The sequence below is a fragment of the Perissodus microlepis genome, chromosome 11 (genome assembly GCF_051167445.1).
Source record: "Perissodus microlepis isolate ML-2025 ecotype Zambia chromosome 11, ASM5116744v1, whole genome shotgun sequence".
Classification (NCBI taxonomy): Eukaryota; Metazoa; Chordata; class Actinopteri; order Cichliformes; family Cichlidae; genus Perissodus; species Perissodus microlepis.
This window is the reverse complement of record NC_140471.1, coordinates 37,256,050-37,275,341: the sequence shown is the minus strand read 5'-3', so window position 1 is coordinate 37,275,341 and position 19,292 is coordinate 37,256,050. Positions and strand designations below refer to the sequence as shown.

The window sequence follows — 19,292 nt, the reverse complement described above, 5'->3', positions numbered from 1 at the left end:
TTGTATTACTTTTCCCTGGAACACTCTCTCACAGTCTGTTTCTAAAACCTAAAGAGAATTATGGATTTGATCAACTGGTCTCTGAATGCTATTGACACCCTTTTCTCAACGAGAAGTCTGGGCTCGGGAGAGCCCGAGTGCCCTGGAGGGACTTTCCCTGCCGGATACACGATGGACGGGTGGCAGAAATGGAGGATCGTGTGCCTGGCGGGACTGTCGATCGAGGACGCTGAAGATATCTACCTATTCGGAACCATGATAACAGGGTTCTTGCTGATCGGAGCTGGCTTGGCCCTGGCTTATCGGAGAATTAAGAAAGCGGAACCGGCTGTTCAAACCCCCCCAAGGCTGCCCGCTGGGATTGAAACGACGGGACGAGGCGCGACTTCTCAGAACGGGCTCATTGAGAGCAGCATGGTTAAGAGCTTGGAGGCGCTTACAGCTGCCGTGAATACTCAGAATAACACCTCCGAGCGTATATTGGGTTACATCAAGGAGAGGTCTGCTCAGAATAACACCTCTGAGCGAAAGTTGGATCACATCATGGAACAGCTCACTGCAGTTGTGAGTTCTCAGAATCGGCTCGCTGAGCAAAAGAATGACAACACCAACAAGTTTGATACCATCATGGGGAAGCTCGCGGTTCTCCAACGGGAGATCGAGAGACCAGTGTCGGAGTGTTAAAGAACAGCTTGAAATTCTCATGAGTTGTTGCAAAAGAAAAATTACCATCATAATCCGGCTACCCCTTCGGCGCCAGCTGTGGGCTCAAGGCTGGAGCTGAACAACAACACCCTGATAACGACTGTGTTTAGTCTGTTCCTTCCCATTCCATGCAAGGCCACCTGGGTTGGCTGGAAGACTGTTTACTTAGCCTGGCAGGGCGAAGGACACGGTCTCAGCTGAACTATGGACACGCACACACATACATATACTGATACTGATAAGCACTCACTGACGCTTATCTGGCTGATCTGGATCTGGATTTTGGAGACTTTCTTAGCAAAGTCTGGCATGTTCAGTTTGATCAGCAATGGTCTGACCGATTCTAACAAAGAAAACTGATCCACATACTGAGAGATGTTACATGTTACAGGTACCAAAGAAGCCTGACCCTGAGGATCTAAGAAGAGTCTGAAAAGGAACTGGCCCATCTGGTCTACATGTGCTTTGTGGATAAATACAAGATCTCATGGTTCATCCATTATAGTGCTCACAGCAGGAGGGCTATAAGTCATTAACTAGAAAAGTTTAACAGCAGCCAGACCAAAAAGAGGAAGATGAATTTTTGCAGGGAGCTGAAGCATGAAGGTCAAAGTCAGCTTAATTTTTCAGGGCTAAATTTCCTCCTTCTCATAAAAACACATGCTGTGTTTTCGTGAAGGGGAATTGAGGAGGAAGCAGGAAGCAGTCCGGATTCAATCATTAGCTGTGAGCTCAAATACAAAGCAGCAGCCCACAGCAGCTTCTATCACTTCAGCTCAAACATGTCAGCATCTACATCTGCAGCAGGGACGGTGGGCAGCGTCTTCGTGGTCACCCACGTGATCCCCGCTACTGAGCCACAAAACACTCCACAGAAGACCAAGTTCAGCCAAGGACGACCGGAGGCCCTGGGGGTGAGACTCTATAACTGCTCAGAATCACAGTAATAGTACACAGTGTTTGCAGTAAAGCATCTGTGTGCTGCGTACGGTTGTACCCACAGACGGTGCAGATCATGGTCAGCCTGCTGGTCCTCCTGTTTGGGATCATCGTGCTTCCACACTCTGATTTGGAGATTTATAGCGGCGTCTTCTTGTGGGGACCTCTGTCTGTAAGTGTGCTGAGACTCTGTTGGTCTTTTCTCTGCTGTCACTTTACAATTCTGAGGTTTTATGACCAAACTCACTACCAAACACAGAAAACACATCACCTTTAAGAACAGATACTAAACAACATCGTGGGAAATCGGCTAAACAGGACTTCTTCCCTCCTGTTGAAATTTCTGAACTAATTTCAGTGTTTTTGCATGAACAAACAGATTTCATTTCATTTATTTATAAAGCGCATTTAAAACAACACAGAGTTGACCAAAGTGCTGTACAACAGAATAATTAAACAATGACATTAACATCATCAAACAGGTAAGAACATTCGAATAAAAAAATGGTAACTCTCATGCAGTATAGAAAGCCAAAGAGAAAAAATATGTTTTAAGATGGGATTTAAAAAGAGTGACAGTTGGGGCCTTTCTAATGTGGAGAGGTAGATCGTTCCACATTTTCGGCGCCACAACCACAAATGCCCGATCCCCTCTATGAACCATTCTAGACGTGTGTAAGGTAAGGAGCAAATGATCACTTGATCGAAGGGCTCTGAAGGGTGAATAAAGCTGCAAAAGGTCAGACAAATAGTCCAGCGCTTCTGTTGTTACCTCTGAGCAAACTTCAAAAATTACTCCGGCATGTGTGTTAATTTGCTTCAAGGTGCTTTATACTGTGAGGTAAACAGCTTATAATATCCAAGACAACTCCCCGCCACAATCAGGCAACCCCTAATCTGTCATGGTACTGGTACCGTGTTATTCATGATTGTTTTGGTTTTTGGAAATGGTTGGTTAGCTCTCTGGAGCATTCTCTTCCTACTCCGTCTTCCATGTGCAGTCGTCCTCATGATTTACCACTTTGATCTTTGCATCTTTAACTCCCTGTCTCAGTGCTGGAGTTTTCCTGTTATATTTTGGTAACCTTCTGTCCCTCTGTGTTTTTGTGTCTAGTTTTTCTCCCTCTGTCTCATCTTCTCTCAGTCTCATTGTTCGTTTTCTGTGTTCTCCCTCATCCCATGTTCATTAAGCAATGAATTTTTTTACAAGAGCAAAGGTGACATACACAGCAGTGGATTCCCAAGCGCCTGGTGCAAGGTGCCAAATGCAAAAATACTTCCTCCACAGCTTCTCCCAAACTATGAAAGCCAGAAACAAGTTTAATATTCAGAAACCTTTACTGAAGCTCACTGCTGTACTATATCATAATAATCTAATACTAAATATAATATTGGCCATATTATATTTACATTACCAAAGTGACTTTAGTCTCATGAACAACATCAGCTATTTGTTATTTACTAGCTAATCTTGAAATGACTGTTCAGTACAGGAATGAAGCCCAACAATCATTTTTACAGTCCCGTGGTCTCAGCCTCAGATACTCAACTAATCAAAATGATCTCATAAAAAAATGAAAGAACAAAAGACATTTTTTCTCCTTCATTTCTGTCACACAATGCTATATGAAACGTTTCTCGTGGTTAGTATCATGGTTGCTAGGCAACCTGAGCAGTGCGACGAAGGCCAGACCGTCCCATTTCACAAGCCTCTCACTTCGGCACTTCTCGTAGTTCGTAGTACCCACACTTCGGAGACTACTGTGTGGTCGCTGAATTGGGACACAGCCCTTGTGTCCTTCACTATGATTAGTGTCAGCTGTGCTCCCACCTGTTTCCTCTCCCTCTGTAGCTGTCCATGTATAATGCTTAGTCTCCCTCTCTTCTTTATCATGTGTTCCCTCATCCTGCATGCACTCCCCCCCCTGTTGTCCATGTTTCCCCTGTAGTTTCTGAGTTTCCTAGTTCCTTCCTTGCTTGAGTTTTTGTATTTTGTATTATTCAATTCCTGAGTATCACCAGTAAAGCTCATTCATTGCAGTGAGCTTTACTTTAAATATGACTATCCAGAGTTGGGACCAGGAAGCAGAGTTGCAGTCTTACACGCCTCTCTGCAGCTTCTCTCCTCCTGCTACCCCCCCAAAAACCCATCTCCATAGAGACTGTGTCAGCTTCCAAACAGACAAAAAACAAACTAAAAACCAGCAACAAACAACTTAAACATAAACAATCACAAAGAAAGAACAATACAGTATCCACATCTGAACCAAAGAGTAAAACAGTGAAATGTGGATTATTAAATATTAGGTCTCTCTCCTCCAAGTCTCTGTTAGTACATGACTTAATAATTGATCAACAAATCGATTTACTCTGCCTCACAGAAACCTGGTTGCAGCAGGATGATTATGTTAGTTTAAATGAATCAACACCCCCGAGTCATTCTAACTACCAGAAATCTCGAAGCACAGGCCGAGGGGGCGGTGTGGCAGCAATGTTTCACACCAGCCTATTAATCAACCAAAGACCCAGACAGACTTTAATTCATTTGAAAGCCTGATGCTTAGCCTCGTCCACCCCAGCTGTAAAACTCAGAAACCAGTCTTACTTGTTATCATCTATCGTCCACCTGGGCCTTACACAGAGTTTCTGTCTGATTTCTCAGACTTTATATCTGATTTAGTGCTCAGCTCAGATAAAATAATTATTGTGGGTGATTTTAACATCCATGTAGATGCTAAAAATGACAGCCTCAACATGGCATTTAATCTATTATTAGACTCAATTGGTTTCTCTCAACATGTAAAAGAACCCACCCACCACTTTAATCACACTCTAGATCTTGTTTTAACATATGACATAGAAACTGAACATTTAACAGTGTTTCCTGAAAACCCTCTCCTGTCTGATCATTTCCTGATAACATTTACATTTACAATAATTGATTACACAGCAGTGGAGAGTAGACTTTATCACAGTAGATGTCTTTCTGAAAGTAATTATATATATAAATTATGGAGTTCCACAGGGTTCAGTGCTAGGACCAATTCTGTTTACATTATACATGCTTCCCTTAGGCAGTGTCATTAGAAGACATAGCATACATTTACACTGCTATGCAGATGACACCCAGCTCTATCTGTCCATGAAGCCAGATAACACACACCAATTAGTTAAACTGGGACATGTAAGGTAGCTTTAGGCACCACCTATCTGTGCTAACATGGCACCCTGTTTGTGGTCTCTTGCAGTTTGTCTTAGCTGGATCTGTGACTGTATCGGCTGGGAAATCCCTTAATTGTTGTCTGGTGAGTCTAAAAATATCCAACATAGCAGCATAGCTTTCTGTTATCTAGCTCATGTTATTAACTGGACAAATAAATCCAGGTTATAAAGTCCAGCTATAAGTATATTCACATGAAAGATACAGAAACATGAATAGATCTACTGACAGCACAGTACCTTTACCAAAGTAAAGTGATCTCTCTCTTTTCATCTCACACAGCGCTGTCATATAGCACTTCATCTGTCAATTAATATCCATTAATATGTGGATCCGTCCTTTACATTACTTTCATCTTGTAGCTACAGTTGGCAAGCACCTTTTTTTTCTTTTTTCATATGAGCATTGTGGATAAACCTCTGGTCTTTGATGGTACAGTGATGGGAAACCAAACTATGACCTGCTCTTTGTGTGGAAAGAACTCATTAAAAGCCTTCAGTTAATCCAAAATGCTGCAGCAAGAGTCCTGACAGGGACTAGAAAGAGAGAGCAGATTTCTCCTGTTTTGGCTTCCCTTCATTGGCTTCCTGTTAAATCCAGAATTCAAAAATCCTGCTCCTCACATACAAGGTCTTAAACAATCAGGCCCCATCTTATCTTAATGACCTTGTAGTACCATATCACCCTATTAGAGCACTTCGCTCTCACACTGCAGGCCTACTTGTTGTTCCTAGAGTATTTAAAAGTAGAATGGGAGGCAGAGCCTTCAGTTTTCAGGCCCCTCTTCTGTGGAACCAGCTTCCAGTTTGGATTCAGGAGACAGACACTATCTCTACTTTTAAGATTAGGCTTCAAACTCGTTTCTCTAATTCAGAGTCAAGGCTGTGCCCTTGCCAGCTCTCATAGGGTGAGAGATGGAGTATACCACGGGCAGGTCACCAGTCAGATGAAAATACGATATTAGCAGACTGACAGCATCAAAGTGTGACTGAGAGGAAAACGATTAAAAGCTCTGTTTAGTCAGGTTGGAAAAGAGCTCCATTTCTGTATTTATAAAGTTAATGTGAAGCAGAAAGGAAAGCTGTCCCATCATTAGGACAGAGGTCTATAATCAATGTTAAATAAAGTGGTTAAATGTACTTTTTTCAGGATTAAATATTCTCCAACATCTGTTCTAAAACTAGTCTCCACACTGTCCCGTGACTCTGGTAGGCTGCAGTTTCTACAGGTTTAATCTGCCTTTCAGGTGCTGCCAGGTTTTCCAGGTGTGCTGACCCGTTTTGTGCTCTGCAGGTGAGAGGCGCTCTGGGAGCCAATGTTATTGCTGCAGTTACTTCAGCTGCTGCCATCATCATCTACATCCTGGAAGCCTTTTGGCCACATTATGCTTATCATTATTATGGTAGCTCTTACTTGAACACCAGTACCCCCGACTGGTCATTCACTCACTACTATGAAAGGGTAAGACATTTGGTTTTATATTGTGCAAAATCTTCTACACGTCTGATTTCAGCCTCTTGATCAAAGCTATTGAAGGATTTTGGGGGGTGGATCTTGATTGTGGTCACACCTTCTCTGCAGGTACCAGATTCTCAGAAAGCTCTTCAGTGCTCTGTGTTCAGATGAGGGAGTTTTTAAAGACAGGAGAATCAGAGGAGCATTGAACATTGTTCTGATTTAGAAAACTACAGACCTGCTGCCAGTAACATCCATGTAAAAAGCAGCAGCTAACAGAGCATCTGAAGGACAGACGTCACTCAGTAGTTGTGTGGTGCAGAAGCAGCCCTGTTATTCTGTGTAACAGCTGAAATGTATGTTTGATAAAGGAGGGATAGAATTTGGTTATTAGAAAAAGGGATTTCATGCAGTCACAGTGTACTAACATCTAAATGATCCCTGCATACTGGAATGACTGAACAGGTTGAATCATGCCTAAGGTGCACCAAGGTGAAAGAAAACCATCATCACTTTTACTACAGTCTTCTTTCCCAGTGTTCACTAACATGGCCTCTTATGTAGTATTTATTTTACCCTCCAGTGTTGTGACTAAATTATCCAGATGCCTGTAGAGGACAGTGCCATCTAGATGGCAGCTTGAACAGTTGTGTTTTTTCAGGAGCTCCGAAAGACCGCAAAATTTGCTAAGTAACTTTATTCTCCTTCCACTCGAATTATAACTATGGATGCCCAAAAGGTTATTAAGAATGCAAAGCTGCAATTTGTGCCGTCAAACCCCAATGCTAAGACGTCTTCGCATGCTAAAGTCAGTGACCATGGCTATGCTAGCACTGAAGCTGCTAACGCGGGCCTAAACAAGCTAGAACGGGGAGCAGACTCGGCGCCGCCAACTCCATCAAAACAACCGCCAGAGGAGAAAAGAACAAAATCTTCAGAGAAGGAAGATGATATCTCCAATAAAACTATTTTTGAAGCCATTCTGGGAAGAAGAAATTTGAAATACAACTGGAAGATATGAAGGAACAAAATAGACAAAGTGCAGCTATGGTTGCCAGCTTGGCTAAGGCTGTAGAGTTTAATGCTGCAGAGATAGTTGATTGCAAACTGAAAGTTGTTAAACTGGCAAATGCGAATGAACAGCTGCTTAAAGAAAATGAAGACTTGAAAAGAAGAGTGAGAGACCAAGAGCGCTACTGAATGAGGTGGTGCTTAAAGCTGAAAGGGGTTAAGGAAGACAAAGACGAAAACATTAGAGTGAAGGTTTTGCAAACGCTCCAAAGATTGCCCCTGACTTGAACTTAGAAGAGGCCGTTGATATTGTCCATCGCTTAGGGAAACGAGTTGATGGCAGAAACAGAAACATCATTATTCAATTTACACAAAGGCAAATCAAATTGTGGAGGCGCACCAAAGATTCTTCAACCTGCAAGAAAGAAGGCATCAGCTTCGCAGAGATGTTACCGCAGGAGGACATACAAGATCGACAGCGCCTATGGCCTCTGGTGGAGGAGGCAAGACGTGCGGGTAAGCGAGCCTACTTTCGTGGTCCACATGCCTTCATTGATGGACGCAAAGTTGAGGAGAGACAGGAGAACTAAAAATGACAAAAAACTGAAATAGTGGAAACTTGTTCGCAGTCTGAGGAGCTCAGCATTTAGTACTTTTTTCTTTTTCGTTTTTTTCACGTGGTGAGTGATATTCTGTCTATAGTTCATGTTGAATGTTAACATTTGTTTTGGTTCTTTAAATGTTAGGGGTTTAAGAGAATCTGTTAAAAGAAAAGCCTTATTATTGTATTGCAAAGGTAAAAAATCAAACTGTATTTTTCTACAAGAGACTCATTCAGCTGATAGTGATGTATCTTTTTGGTCAAACCAATGGGGTAGCAAAATCCTGTTTAGCCATGGCTCAACGAGGTCGGGGGGTGTAGCGATTTTATTCAATAACTTTCCTGGGGATCTTGTAATACAGCGGACTGACTTGAATGGTCATTGGTTGATTGCTGTAATGAGAGCTGAAAGTTTGTTTTTCATTTTAGTCAACGTTTATGGATATAATAATGAAAGTCAGAATAAAATTATGTTAGAAGATATAACTTTAAATATTTTTGAACTTAAAGGTCGATACCCTACGGAATACATTTTAATGGGTGGTGATTGGAATACGACTCCTGATGAATGGACTGATAGATGGCCCTCAAGGACAGGTAGACCACAAAAAAATAACCTGATTATAGATTTTTTGATAAACAACAATTTGACAGATATTTGGAGAGTAAGAAATCCAGGAATTAAGAGCTTTTCCTGGTTTAAACCAAATGGAGCTTGGAAGTCTAGAATAGACTATTGGCTAGGAAGTGACAACATTCTTAACCACACTGTTGATGTCAAATGCACCTCTCTCTGATCATTGCTTTATTGAACTATGCTTAGAATCCGAAATTAGACAATCAAATAAAAGAACTTATTGGAAGTTCAATGCCAAACTTTTACAAAATGAAGACTACTGCAACATGGTCAAAAAAATTATAAAAGATATTATGGCTGATCATCTAATTGTAGGATATATCAGTAAATGGGAATTCATTAAATTCAAAATTAGAGAATTTAGTATTCAATTCAGTAAAAACATAAGTCGAAAGCAAAGAGAATACGAATGTAAATTATTCCAAGAAATTACTTATTGCTGTAGTAAAGATGATCTAAATATCCAAGAAAGGAGTAAACTTATGGAGTTGCAAACTAAATTAGATCAGCTCTACCTAAATAAAGCAGAAGGAGCTTTTGTGCGTTCACGGGCCAAGTGGATTGAGGAGGGGGAAAGAAATTTCTCATATTTTTTTAATTTAGAAAAGAGCAGACAGAAAAGAAATTTTATATCTTCCCTGTTAATTGATGGCATTGAATGTGACGACCCTAAAATTTTGGAGAATGAAATTTATACATTCTGTTCCAATTTATACTCATTCTCCCAAGCAGATTGTGATGTCTTTTTTGATCAAATAGATAATTTGATCCCTAAAATTGATGAATCGTTTCAGGAATTTTGTGAATCTGACTTTAGAATTGAAGAGTTAGATGCATCTGTTAAGAAAATGGCGCTTAATAAATCCCCTGGTCCAGATGGGCTTACAGTTAATTTCTTCCAATTTTTTGGGGAAGACTTAAGGGAAATTTTATTCAAAGCTGTACTGGCAAGTGTTGAAAAGGGAGAATTGATGTCTAGCATGAAACAAGGATTAATTACATTAATTCCTAAACCAAACAAAGATAAACGACAATTGGATAACTTAAGGCCCATAACTTTATTAAATACAGATTACAAAATTTTCTCTAGCTCAATTGCAACAAGGCTTAAACAAGGGGTTTCAAGTTTAATTAGTGAGACACAATCAGGGTTTTTGAAAGACAGGAACATAAAGGAACATTCATAATAATATCAGATTGGTTTTAGACTTACTGGACTACAATGATCTAATTAGTGATGACAGTTTTATTCTTTTCTTGGACTTTTATAAAGCTTTCGATTCAGTAGAACATCCTTTTATTTTAGAAACACTAACTCGATTTGGATTTGGGGATAAATTTAGGAAGATAATAGATATACTGTATAATGATATAAACAGCTCTGTGTCGTTAGGCTATGGCACTGGTAAAAGATTTAGCGTCAAAAGAGGAATCAGGCAAGGGTGTGGAAGCTCTCCGTTGTTATTCATAATGGTTGTGGAGATGCTCGCAATTCTAATTAAGAACAGCAACGTTGCCGGAATTGAGATTAGGGATAATTTTTTAATAATTAGTCAACTTGCGGATGACACTACTCTTAAAAAATGAACATCAGATTCCCCTGGTAAAACAAATAATCACTACATTCTCTAAAGCTTCAGGCTTAAAGTTAAATTTAAATAAATGTGAACTATTGGCGTTAAAGGAGTGTCATTCACAATTACTGTACGATATAAAGGTGAAGGAGGAGGTAAAATATTTGGGCATCACAATTTCAAAAGATCACAAAGTCTTAGAAAAAGCAAATATTTCAGATAATGTTGACAAATGTAAGACAATCTTAAATAAGTAGTTACAAAGAGACATCACAATTTTTGGAAGAATATTATTAACCAAAATGGATAGTTTATCTAGATTTATATATCCAGCTTACTCTTTATCAATATCAAATAAAGTTATTAAAACAATTAATAGCTTGAATTTTAATTTTATTTGGAGGAATAAGTGCCATTATATATCTAAAGATGATTTGGTTAAACCATACATTGAAGGTGGTGGAAACGCAATTGACTTTGATATAATGAATGGTGTTTTGAAACTTAAATGGTTAAAATCCTTCTTAAATAATCCACACTCCATTTGGTTTTTTATACCAAGTAAGGTCTTTAACACATTGGGGGGTATCGATTCTCTCCGAAAGTGTGGCTTTGAAATTATTAAGCTACCTGTTAAACTCTCTGAATTCCATAAACAGGTCCTTCTTTATTGGAAAATGTTATTTAAAAATAATGTCACTCCACATAATAGCCCAATTTGGAACAATAGATATATACTGATGAATAGAAAATCTATTTTTATTCAAGATTGGTTATCGAAAGGTGTTTGGGCAATTGCTCATTTTGTAGATGAGGAGGGACATGAGGAGGATTTTTGCCAAAAATGTAATATCCAATGTTCTAAAAGTAAATTTAATCGGGTTATAAAATCCATTCCATTGTCACTTAAAAACATAGTTGTAAATGATATAATATATTCTGACATCTCCCCCAAGTTAAGGCAATTATATATAGATGGTATTCAGTTAACCTTCCCTATCCCTCCTAAAGGGAAAGAAGTCCAATTTAAAATTTTGAATAAATTTTACCCGACAAATAGACTCCTTGGTGATAGATTCAAAATAGAAACTGGTAATTGTGTATTTTGTGAAACAGAAGAGGAGGATTAACCATCTATTTTTTTTTGTGCAATTTTATACAAATATTTTGGTTGGATTTTCATACCTGGCTTTATTCCAGTGGGATTCAAATTACCCCATTTACCTTAAATATGATAATGTTTGGAGTGTTTTTGAAAGAAAAGAAAGCTAATTATGGTGTTAATTTGTTATTAATCTTGTGCAAGCAATTTATACATAAATGTCGTTTTTTTAAGACCAAACCAACACTAGCTTACTGGAAAAACGACTTAAACCTGTTGGTTAAATCTTAAGATAAGATAAGATAAGATAAGATAACCTTTATTAGTCCCACACGTGGGAAATTTGTTTTGTCACAGCAGGAAGTGGACAGTGCAAAAGTTATATAGCAAAAATTAGAATACAATAAGAACAAAATACTGTACACAGTAGAATAAATAGAATAAAATATACATTAGGATAAAAAGAAAATACAAATGCTATTTGTATTCTGTATTGACTTTAGTTAAAAAGAAAAAGTCTGCTTTTTTTGTTTCCTTTTTGGAAGATTTTGAGTTAATAATCTGTTAAGTTTTATGACCCCATTTTTATATCTTCTTTTTCCTATGTATGAAAGTTGCTAATATGTAAGGAATGTCTATTCTCTGAATGTGTAATATATGGTGCATTTTGTTTGTATGTTGATTTTGCTAATAAAAAAAAAAAAAGAAGAACATTTAGAGCAGCTGTGTCTGCCAATCAAACGAGTACAGAAAAGTTGCATGACAGTCAGGTCTCAGACAGAAGTGCTGCCATCCCATCACTGACGCTCACATCACCTACTACCAACAGTAAAAAAGTGTAATGTGTAGGTTTAGGGCGCATTTAGCAGAAAGTGCTCTTTAGTCCGGTTCCTTCAAGCAAAAATAGTCTGAAAAGTGTGGCGACTGGTTTAAAATGAATGTGGAAACTTTTGGAGCGATGACGTTCTCTTCTGTTATAAATGATCATCATTATTATGATTCATGTCCTTTTTATTGGGAGTTTTATTCTGTGTCTAGATTTACTGCAATTGACTGTGGTCTCTAATTGTTCCTGTTTATCATCAGAGGCTATCAGTATTTCTTGCTACAATAATTAAGCCCTTTTCCATTAGTACCTGCTCGGGTTGGCTTGGCATGGCTTGACGTGGTTTTTAGGGTTTTCCATTAGGTCACAGATGTCGAACTCCAGGCCTTGAGGGCAGGTGTCGTGCAGGTTTTAGATGTGTCCTTGGTAATTTAGCCATTTAAATTGCTAAATAACCTCCTCAACATGTCTTGAAATTCTCCAGAAGCCTGGTAATGAACTAATCATTTGATTCAGGCGTGTTGACCCAGGGTGTCATCTAAAACCTGCAGGACACCGGCCCTCAAGGCCTGGAGTTCGACACCCCTGCATTAGGTGGTGGTTCCTGATAGCAGGTACTTTTTTAGTACCTACTTGGATCAAGGTTATCTGAAAATGTGCTACCGGTTGGCTTGTCAGTGGCACCACTCCATGAGTCATGAGAGCGTCTCCTTTGTGAAGCTGCCATTTTTAAAATCTGGCAAAGAGGGAAACGGCTGCACAGAAACAACGCTGCGGTCCCCGAGTCCGACAAAAAGCCACAGACCGATCATGCTGCATATAAATGACATCACAGGACATTCAGCCGTGTTGCTGTAATTGTCCCACGCACATGAGGTGGTACTCAAGTCGCCTCAGCCTGATCTGAGTAGGTTCTAATGGAAAGGGCTAAAAGCACAGGGGTTTTTTTTTTTATCCTCCCAGGTCCAGAGAGCTGTTCTGGCTGTTTTCTGTCTCCTGGAGTTTATCGTTTCCATCTGTATCGCTGCCTTTGGCTGCTACGCTTTGTGTCCCTCCACTGATCAGGTGAGTCCACCTGTGTCCACCTGAATCAGCTCAGTCTTTTCACATTCTTCATGTTTCCAATTCAAACCTTAACAGCTGTGTCTTTTGGGTTGTTTTTAGCCAATCATCTTTATCAACAAATCGCTCGAAGCTGCTTCAGAGGTCCCATGTACATACGAATCCCCACCTGTGTCAGAAGCCCCACCCCCTTCAGAGATCAGCTATGAGGTGTGTTGTTGAGGTGGGAAGCTGGGGCCTGTACTAAGACGTTTCCTCATCTGGCTTCACTTATCCTAACACAGGAAGTGGTCATCAACTAAGTAAATCAACCAAAGTTTATTGAGCATAATTACATGGAAAGGGCAGAGTTTGCGACATGTGACCAACCTGAAAGATGGACAGGTGTGCTGACACAGAGCGGCTGATTTTACACAAATGTGTAATATCATAAAAACATGAAGGTTGAACACCGACTGCAGACAGCAGAGTGTGCGAGAGCTTTAAGAGCTGCTGTTTAATAAAGTTTATTTGAAGGAGAGACAGATAAGGGTGAACAGACTCCGCATGTGACTCAGAGACAGGATGACCTGATGGTGTGTGTGTGTGTGTGTGTGTGATCTCACCACCTACTGACCAATCAGTTCACCAGAAAATGGTGTCATCACTCCTGGAGGATCCATCAAAGCTGTGTGTGCAGACAGTGATAAGTAATAATAGTGTGTATTTGTGTAGGACTGAGTACTGCAGAAACTCAGAATAAGTGACAGTCATATACAGACTGCGCAAGATTAAAAAAATCAAAATAAAATAATAATAACATCAATAAGCAGCAGTGTCCAACTGTAATGACAAACTTCAAATTAACATAAAAATCTCAAAGTTAAATCTCAAAGTCTCTATGTCTGTCACACTCAAATGTTTCGGATCAAACAAATTTAAATATTAGACAAAGATAACAAAGGTAAACACAAAATACAGGAAAAACTCCCAAACCTACAAGGCCCTGTGTGAAAGAGTGATTGCCCCTAAACCTAATAACGGGTTGGGCCATCCTTAGCAGCAACAACTGCAATCGAGCATTTGTATTACTTCATTGAGTGTTTCACAGCTGTGGAGGAATTCTGGCCCACTCGTCTTTGCAGAATTGTTGTAATTCAGCCACACTGGATGATTTTCAAGCATGAACCACCTTTTTAAGGTCACGCAGCATCTCAATCAGAGTCGGGTCAAGAGTTTGACCAGCTCACTGTAAAGTCTTCATTTTGTTTTTCTTAAGCCGTTCAAAGGTGGACTTGCTGCTTTGTTTTGATCGTTGTCCTCTTGCTGAAACCAAGTGCGCTTCAGCTTCACCCAGTCTCTTTCTTATGGTGGAGTCATGAACTCTGACCTTAACTGAGGCAAGTGAGGCCTGCAGTTCTTTGGCTGTTGTTCTGGGGTCTTTGGATGAGTCATGGCTGCGCTCTTGGGGTAATTTTGGTCAGTCACTCCTGGGAAGGTTCACTACTGTTCCATGTTTTTTGTGGATAATGGCTCTCACTGTGGTTTACTCGAGTCCCAGAGCCTTTAAAACCTTTTCCAGACTAACTGATCTCAATCATTTTGTTTCTGTTTTGTTCGTAATTTACTTCGATCATGTCATGATGTCTGTCTTTTGAAGATCTTTTGGTCTGCTCCACTTTGTCAGTCAGGTCCTATTTAAGTGCTTTCAATGATTTCATGTTGCAGTAATGAGGCCTGGGTGTGGCTAGAGAAACTGAACTTCCAAAGGTGTGATCAGTTTTTCACACAGGGCCATGTAGGTTTGGATTGTTTCCCCTGCATTTTGTGTTTACTTGTGTTATCTTTGTCTAATGTTTACATTCGTTAGATGATCTAAAACATTTAATGTGACAAACATACAAAAATAGAAAAATCAGGAAAGTGGGCAAACACTTTTTCACACCACTATATTAACATTTACAAAAAATAAATACATAAAATAAAAAACTTTAAGACCACTTGAAAAATACAAAAAAAAATAAAAAATCATATTTTCCATGGATGGATCTGAACAAGGTTCCAAGTAGAGCTTCAACATGCAACAAGAAGAAATTGGAGTGAGACAAAACATTTTTTTGAGCATGCAGTTTATTGAAAACAACGCTTAAACTGAAACAAGCTGTTTTACAGCTGATCAAAAGTTTAGGACCACATGCCTTTAAACCTGTGCAGAAACGTGGATTCATTGTCATTTTCTGTCAGGTAGTCACACTGTCATGACGTCCTGATGGCAAAGGCAAAAAAGCTTTTTTGAGCGTGGTCAGATTGTTGAACTGCATAAGCAGGGTCTCTCACAGCGTGTCATCGCTGCTGAGGTGGGACGCAGTAAGACAGTCATTTGGAATTTCTTAAATGGTCCTGAGGGTTATGGAACAAAAAGGCCAAGTGGAAGACCCAAAAAATGTCCCCGGCACTGAGCCTGAACACTGGACGCTCCTCGACCCAAATTAAGGCCGTTACTGGTGCCGACTGCAGCCCATAACCCTCAAACGGCATCTGAGACTGAAAGGCTTCAAAAACAAACACACGTCTTCAAAGGCCTCGTCTCCTTGAACGCCACAGAACTGACTGTTTGGACTTTGCTACAGAGCACCAAACATGGGACACTGAAAGGTGGAAGAAAGTTTTATTCTCTGATGAGAACAAATGTAACCTTGATGGTCCTGATGGTTTCCAGCGCTACTAGCATGACAAGGAGATCCCACCTGAAATGTTTTCTACACACCACAGTGGAGGGGACGCCACAATGGTCTGGGGTGCTTTTTCCTTCAGTGGATTTTTCAAGTGGTCTTAAATCTCTCTCTCTCTCTCTCTCTCTCTCTCTATTTGTGATTGGTCAGATGCTGCCAGCCCCGCCCCTCTCACACAAGCCTCCTGCAGGTTAGACCCTGGCATTCAATTCAATTCAATTTTATTTATACAGCGCCAAATCACAACAACAGTCGCCTCAAGGCGCTTTATATTGTAAGGTAGACCCTACAAAAATAGATACAGAGAAAAACCCAACAATCATATGACCCCCTATGAGCAAGCACTTTGGCGACAGTGGGAAGGAAAAACTCCCTTTTAACAGGAAGAAACCTCCAGCAGAACCAGGTTCAGGGAGGGGCGGGGCCATCTGCTGCGATTGGTTGGGGTGAGAGAAGGAAGACAGGATAAAGACATGCTGTGGAAGAGAGACAGAGGTTAATAACAAGTGTGATTTAATGCAGAGAGGTCTGTTAATACATAGTGAGTGAGAAAGGTGACTGGAAAGGAAACACCCAGTACATCATGGGAATCCCCGGCAGCCTATGTCTATTGCAGCATAACTAAGGGAGGATTCAGGGTCACCTGGTCCAGCCCTAACTATATGCTTTAGCAAAAAGGAAAGTTTGAAGCCTAATCTTGAAAGTAGAGATAGTGTCTGTCTCCTGAATCCAAACTGGAAGCTGGTTCCACAGAAGAGGGGCCTGAAAACTGAAGGCTCTGCCTCCCATTCTACTTTTAAATACTCTAGGAACAACAAGTAGGCCTGCAGAGCGAGAGCGAAGTGCTCTAATAGGGTGATATGGTACTACAAGGTCATTAAGATAAGATGGGGCCTGATTATTTAAGACCTTGTATGTGAAGAGCAGGATTTTGAATTCTGGATTTAACAGGAAGCCAAAACAGGAGAAATCTGCTCTCTCTTTCTAGTCCCTGTCAGGACTCTTGCTGCAGCATTTTGGATTAACTGAAGGCTTTTCAGGGAGTTTTTAGGACTTCCTGAAATAATATAATATAATATAATATAATATAATAATGAATTACAGTCGTCCAGCCTGGAAGTAATAAATGCATGAACTAGGTTTTCAGCGTCACTCTGAGACAGGATATTTCTAACTTTAGAGATGTTGCACAAATGGAAGAAAGCAGTCTTACATATTTGTTTAATATGTGCGTTGAAGGACATGTCCTGGTCAAAACTTAGCTTCATGTGACTTAGTATAAGTGAATCCTGGTCATGGACAGATACCAGGTTACAGGTGTGTTGGACTTGTTGCAGAGCAGGGCTCACGTATCGTGTTGATGTTTGCAGGATGTGAAGTACGACACCAACATCGTCTGACTGCTGCGGACCGAACTCCATGCTGTCCTGAATCTTCAGCTTCTTTTTAACTGCTTAATGGAATCTTTAAGAATCAGTTCCACCTGTTCAGGTCATGATCCTGGGTCTTTTGACCCAGCGTTTAAAGTTTTAGCTTATTTTGATGTTTATAGTTCATGTTTAAGTCCTTTAGGAATTCTAAGTTCATTTCTACTTTGCCTAAGTTGCCGTTATAGTTCATTGTTTTCTCGATTCCCCTTGTGTCCTTTACCCCTGTGTTTATGTTCGCCCTTTATGTGTTTCATGTCTGCGCGTCTTATGGTGTCAGGTTCGTGTTGTCATGTCTGCGTTCCATGCTGTTTCCCTGTCCTATGTGCAGTGTGTCTAGTTTTGCTTCCCCTTGTCACCTCTGGTCTGATTTGTCCCACCTGTTCCCCATCCTCACACATCTTTCTGTGTACTTAAGTCCTCCTTTGTTCAGTGTCAGGTCGTCTGTTGTCTTTTGCGTCATGTCTCCCTGTTTCAGGTATCTTTGTATCCACGACAAGTTTCATGTTTATGCTTTATGTTTATGCTCCCCGGTTTACGTTATTGTTTATTCTCATCTTTGTTTGCCTTATGCATTACTTTGTATTTCTCCATCAATCATATTAAACTGCTCACTTTTTGTTAATTCAAGTTTGGTCCCACGTTCCTTTGTGTCTGGTTCCACTGTTCACTATACATACAGTCTGCTTCTGCATACTGTGACAGTTCAGGTCCTTTACAGATGACCAGTCAGCACACAGTACAAAACCACAGCAGTTAATATAGCTTAGTCTGATTAATTTGTAATTTTATTTTAGTGAATAAAATGTTTAGTTTTTATTGAGTTGTACTACAATATAATACTTAATTAACAATTTAATACTAATATCGCTAATGTATAAGTGTAAAGACGTGAGTTGCAGATTGTTAACGCCACCCTGACTGTTGCTGAACCTGTTGGCTCCTCAGAGAATCACTGAAAGGCCCATTCAGTCCTCCCAGTTTAGGGTTAGGGTTGATTTACCTGCCACTCTGACAATAAAACAACTCTGAAGACTTTATTTACAAAATGTAAATAAAGGAGCTGGTTACAGATCAGAGTTATACTGATCTGTGAACAGTGATGGGAATAACGGCGTTACAAGTAACGGCGTTGCTTTTTTCAGTAACGATTACTCTAACTAACTGACTCAGTTCCCAGAGTCAGAACCAGACACGGAGAAGCTGCATTCAGCTTTTATGCTCCATATATCTGGAACAAACTCCCAGAAAGCCTCAGATCAGCTGAAACACTCAGTTTATTTAAATCCAGGTTGAAGACTCACCTGTTCTCAGCTGCATTTGAATAAAGCACCAAATCCACACTTTTAAGCTTAAATTTCAAAACGTACATTTTAACTACTGATTTTATCTATTGTTCTGATTTTATCTGTTTTGATTTTATATACTGTTTTGTTTGTTTGTTTGTTAATTAGTTAGTTTGTTTGTCTGCTTGTTTTAATCAATTTTAAATCATGCTTTTTATTTATTTTTGTTTCTAATGTCTCTGTAAAGCACTTTGAATCACCTTGTTGTTGAATTGTGCTATACAAATAAACTTGCCTTGCCTTGCCTTGCCTTGCCTAACTAATTACTATTCCTATCGTTACAACGCCGTTACCGTTACTAACAAGAAAATGCGGCGCAGTCGCGTTACTATTTTTCAACAAACAGACGGTTGAAGCTGTGTTCAGCTTACCGCATCTTATATCAGTTGCACGGAAGTAGCTGTAAGTAATCTGGACGCTGCAGCTTTAAGCAGCTGCGCGCTCCCGCGGGCGGTGATCACTTTCTGCCCGACGATCACTTTCTGGCACAACACCTGGAGCTCAGGGGGCAAAACAATCGCATGAGTGCTGCTGTTTGACTGAAGAAGAATAAAGTAGTCGTGGTAAGACAATCACATGACCACTTCAAGACAAAGCAACAAGGTGATATATACCAGTTTATAAATTGTGTTGATAGGCCTCGTAAAACCAGAGTCATGATGAACAATATATACGC

General features: G+C 40.0%; 2 protein-coding genes across 2 annotated transcripts; both read left to right on the top strand.

Annotated features, from left to right (window-relative positions):
* On the top strand, positions 1–684 carry LOC146378512 (uncharacterized). Its single transcript, XM_084944696.1, has one exon. The coding sequence runs from the start codon at positions 61–63 to the stop codon at positions 682–684; it is 624 nt and encodes a 207-aa protein (XP_084800822.1). The 5' UTR covers positions 1–60.
* A 727-nt stretch (positions 685–1,411) lies between these two features.
* On the top strand, positions 1,412–18,878 carry LOC146378511 (membrane-spanning 4-domains subfamily A member 15-like). The gene is made up of 7 exons (XM_084944697.1): positions 1,412–1,619; positions 1,709–1,816; positions 4,893–4,949; positions 6,158–6,325; positions 13,034–13,135; positions 13,235–13,342; positions 17,214–18,878. Exons 1-7 carry the CDS (start codon positions 1,488–1,490, stop codon positions 17,241–17,243), a joined length of 705 nt encoding a protein of 234 aa, XP_084800823.1. The 5' UTR covers positions 1,412–1,487; the 3' UTR covers positions 17,244–18,878.
* The last annotated feature ends 414 nt before the right edge of the window (positions 18,879–19,292 follow it).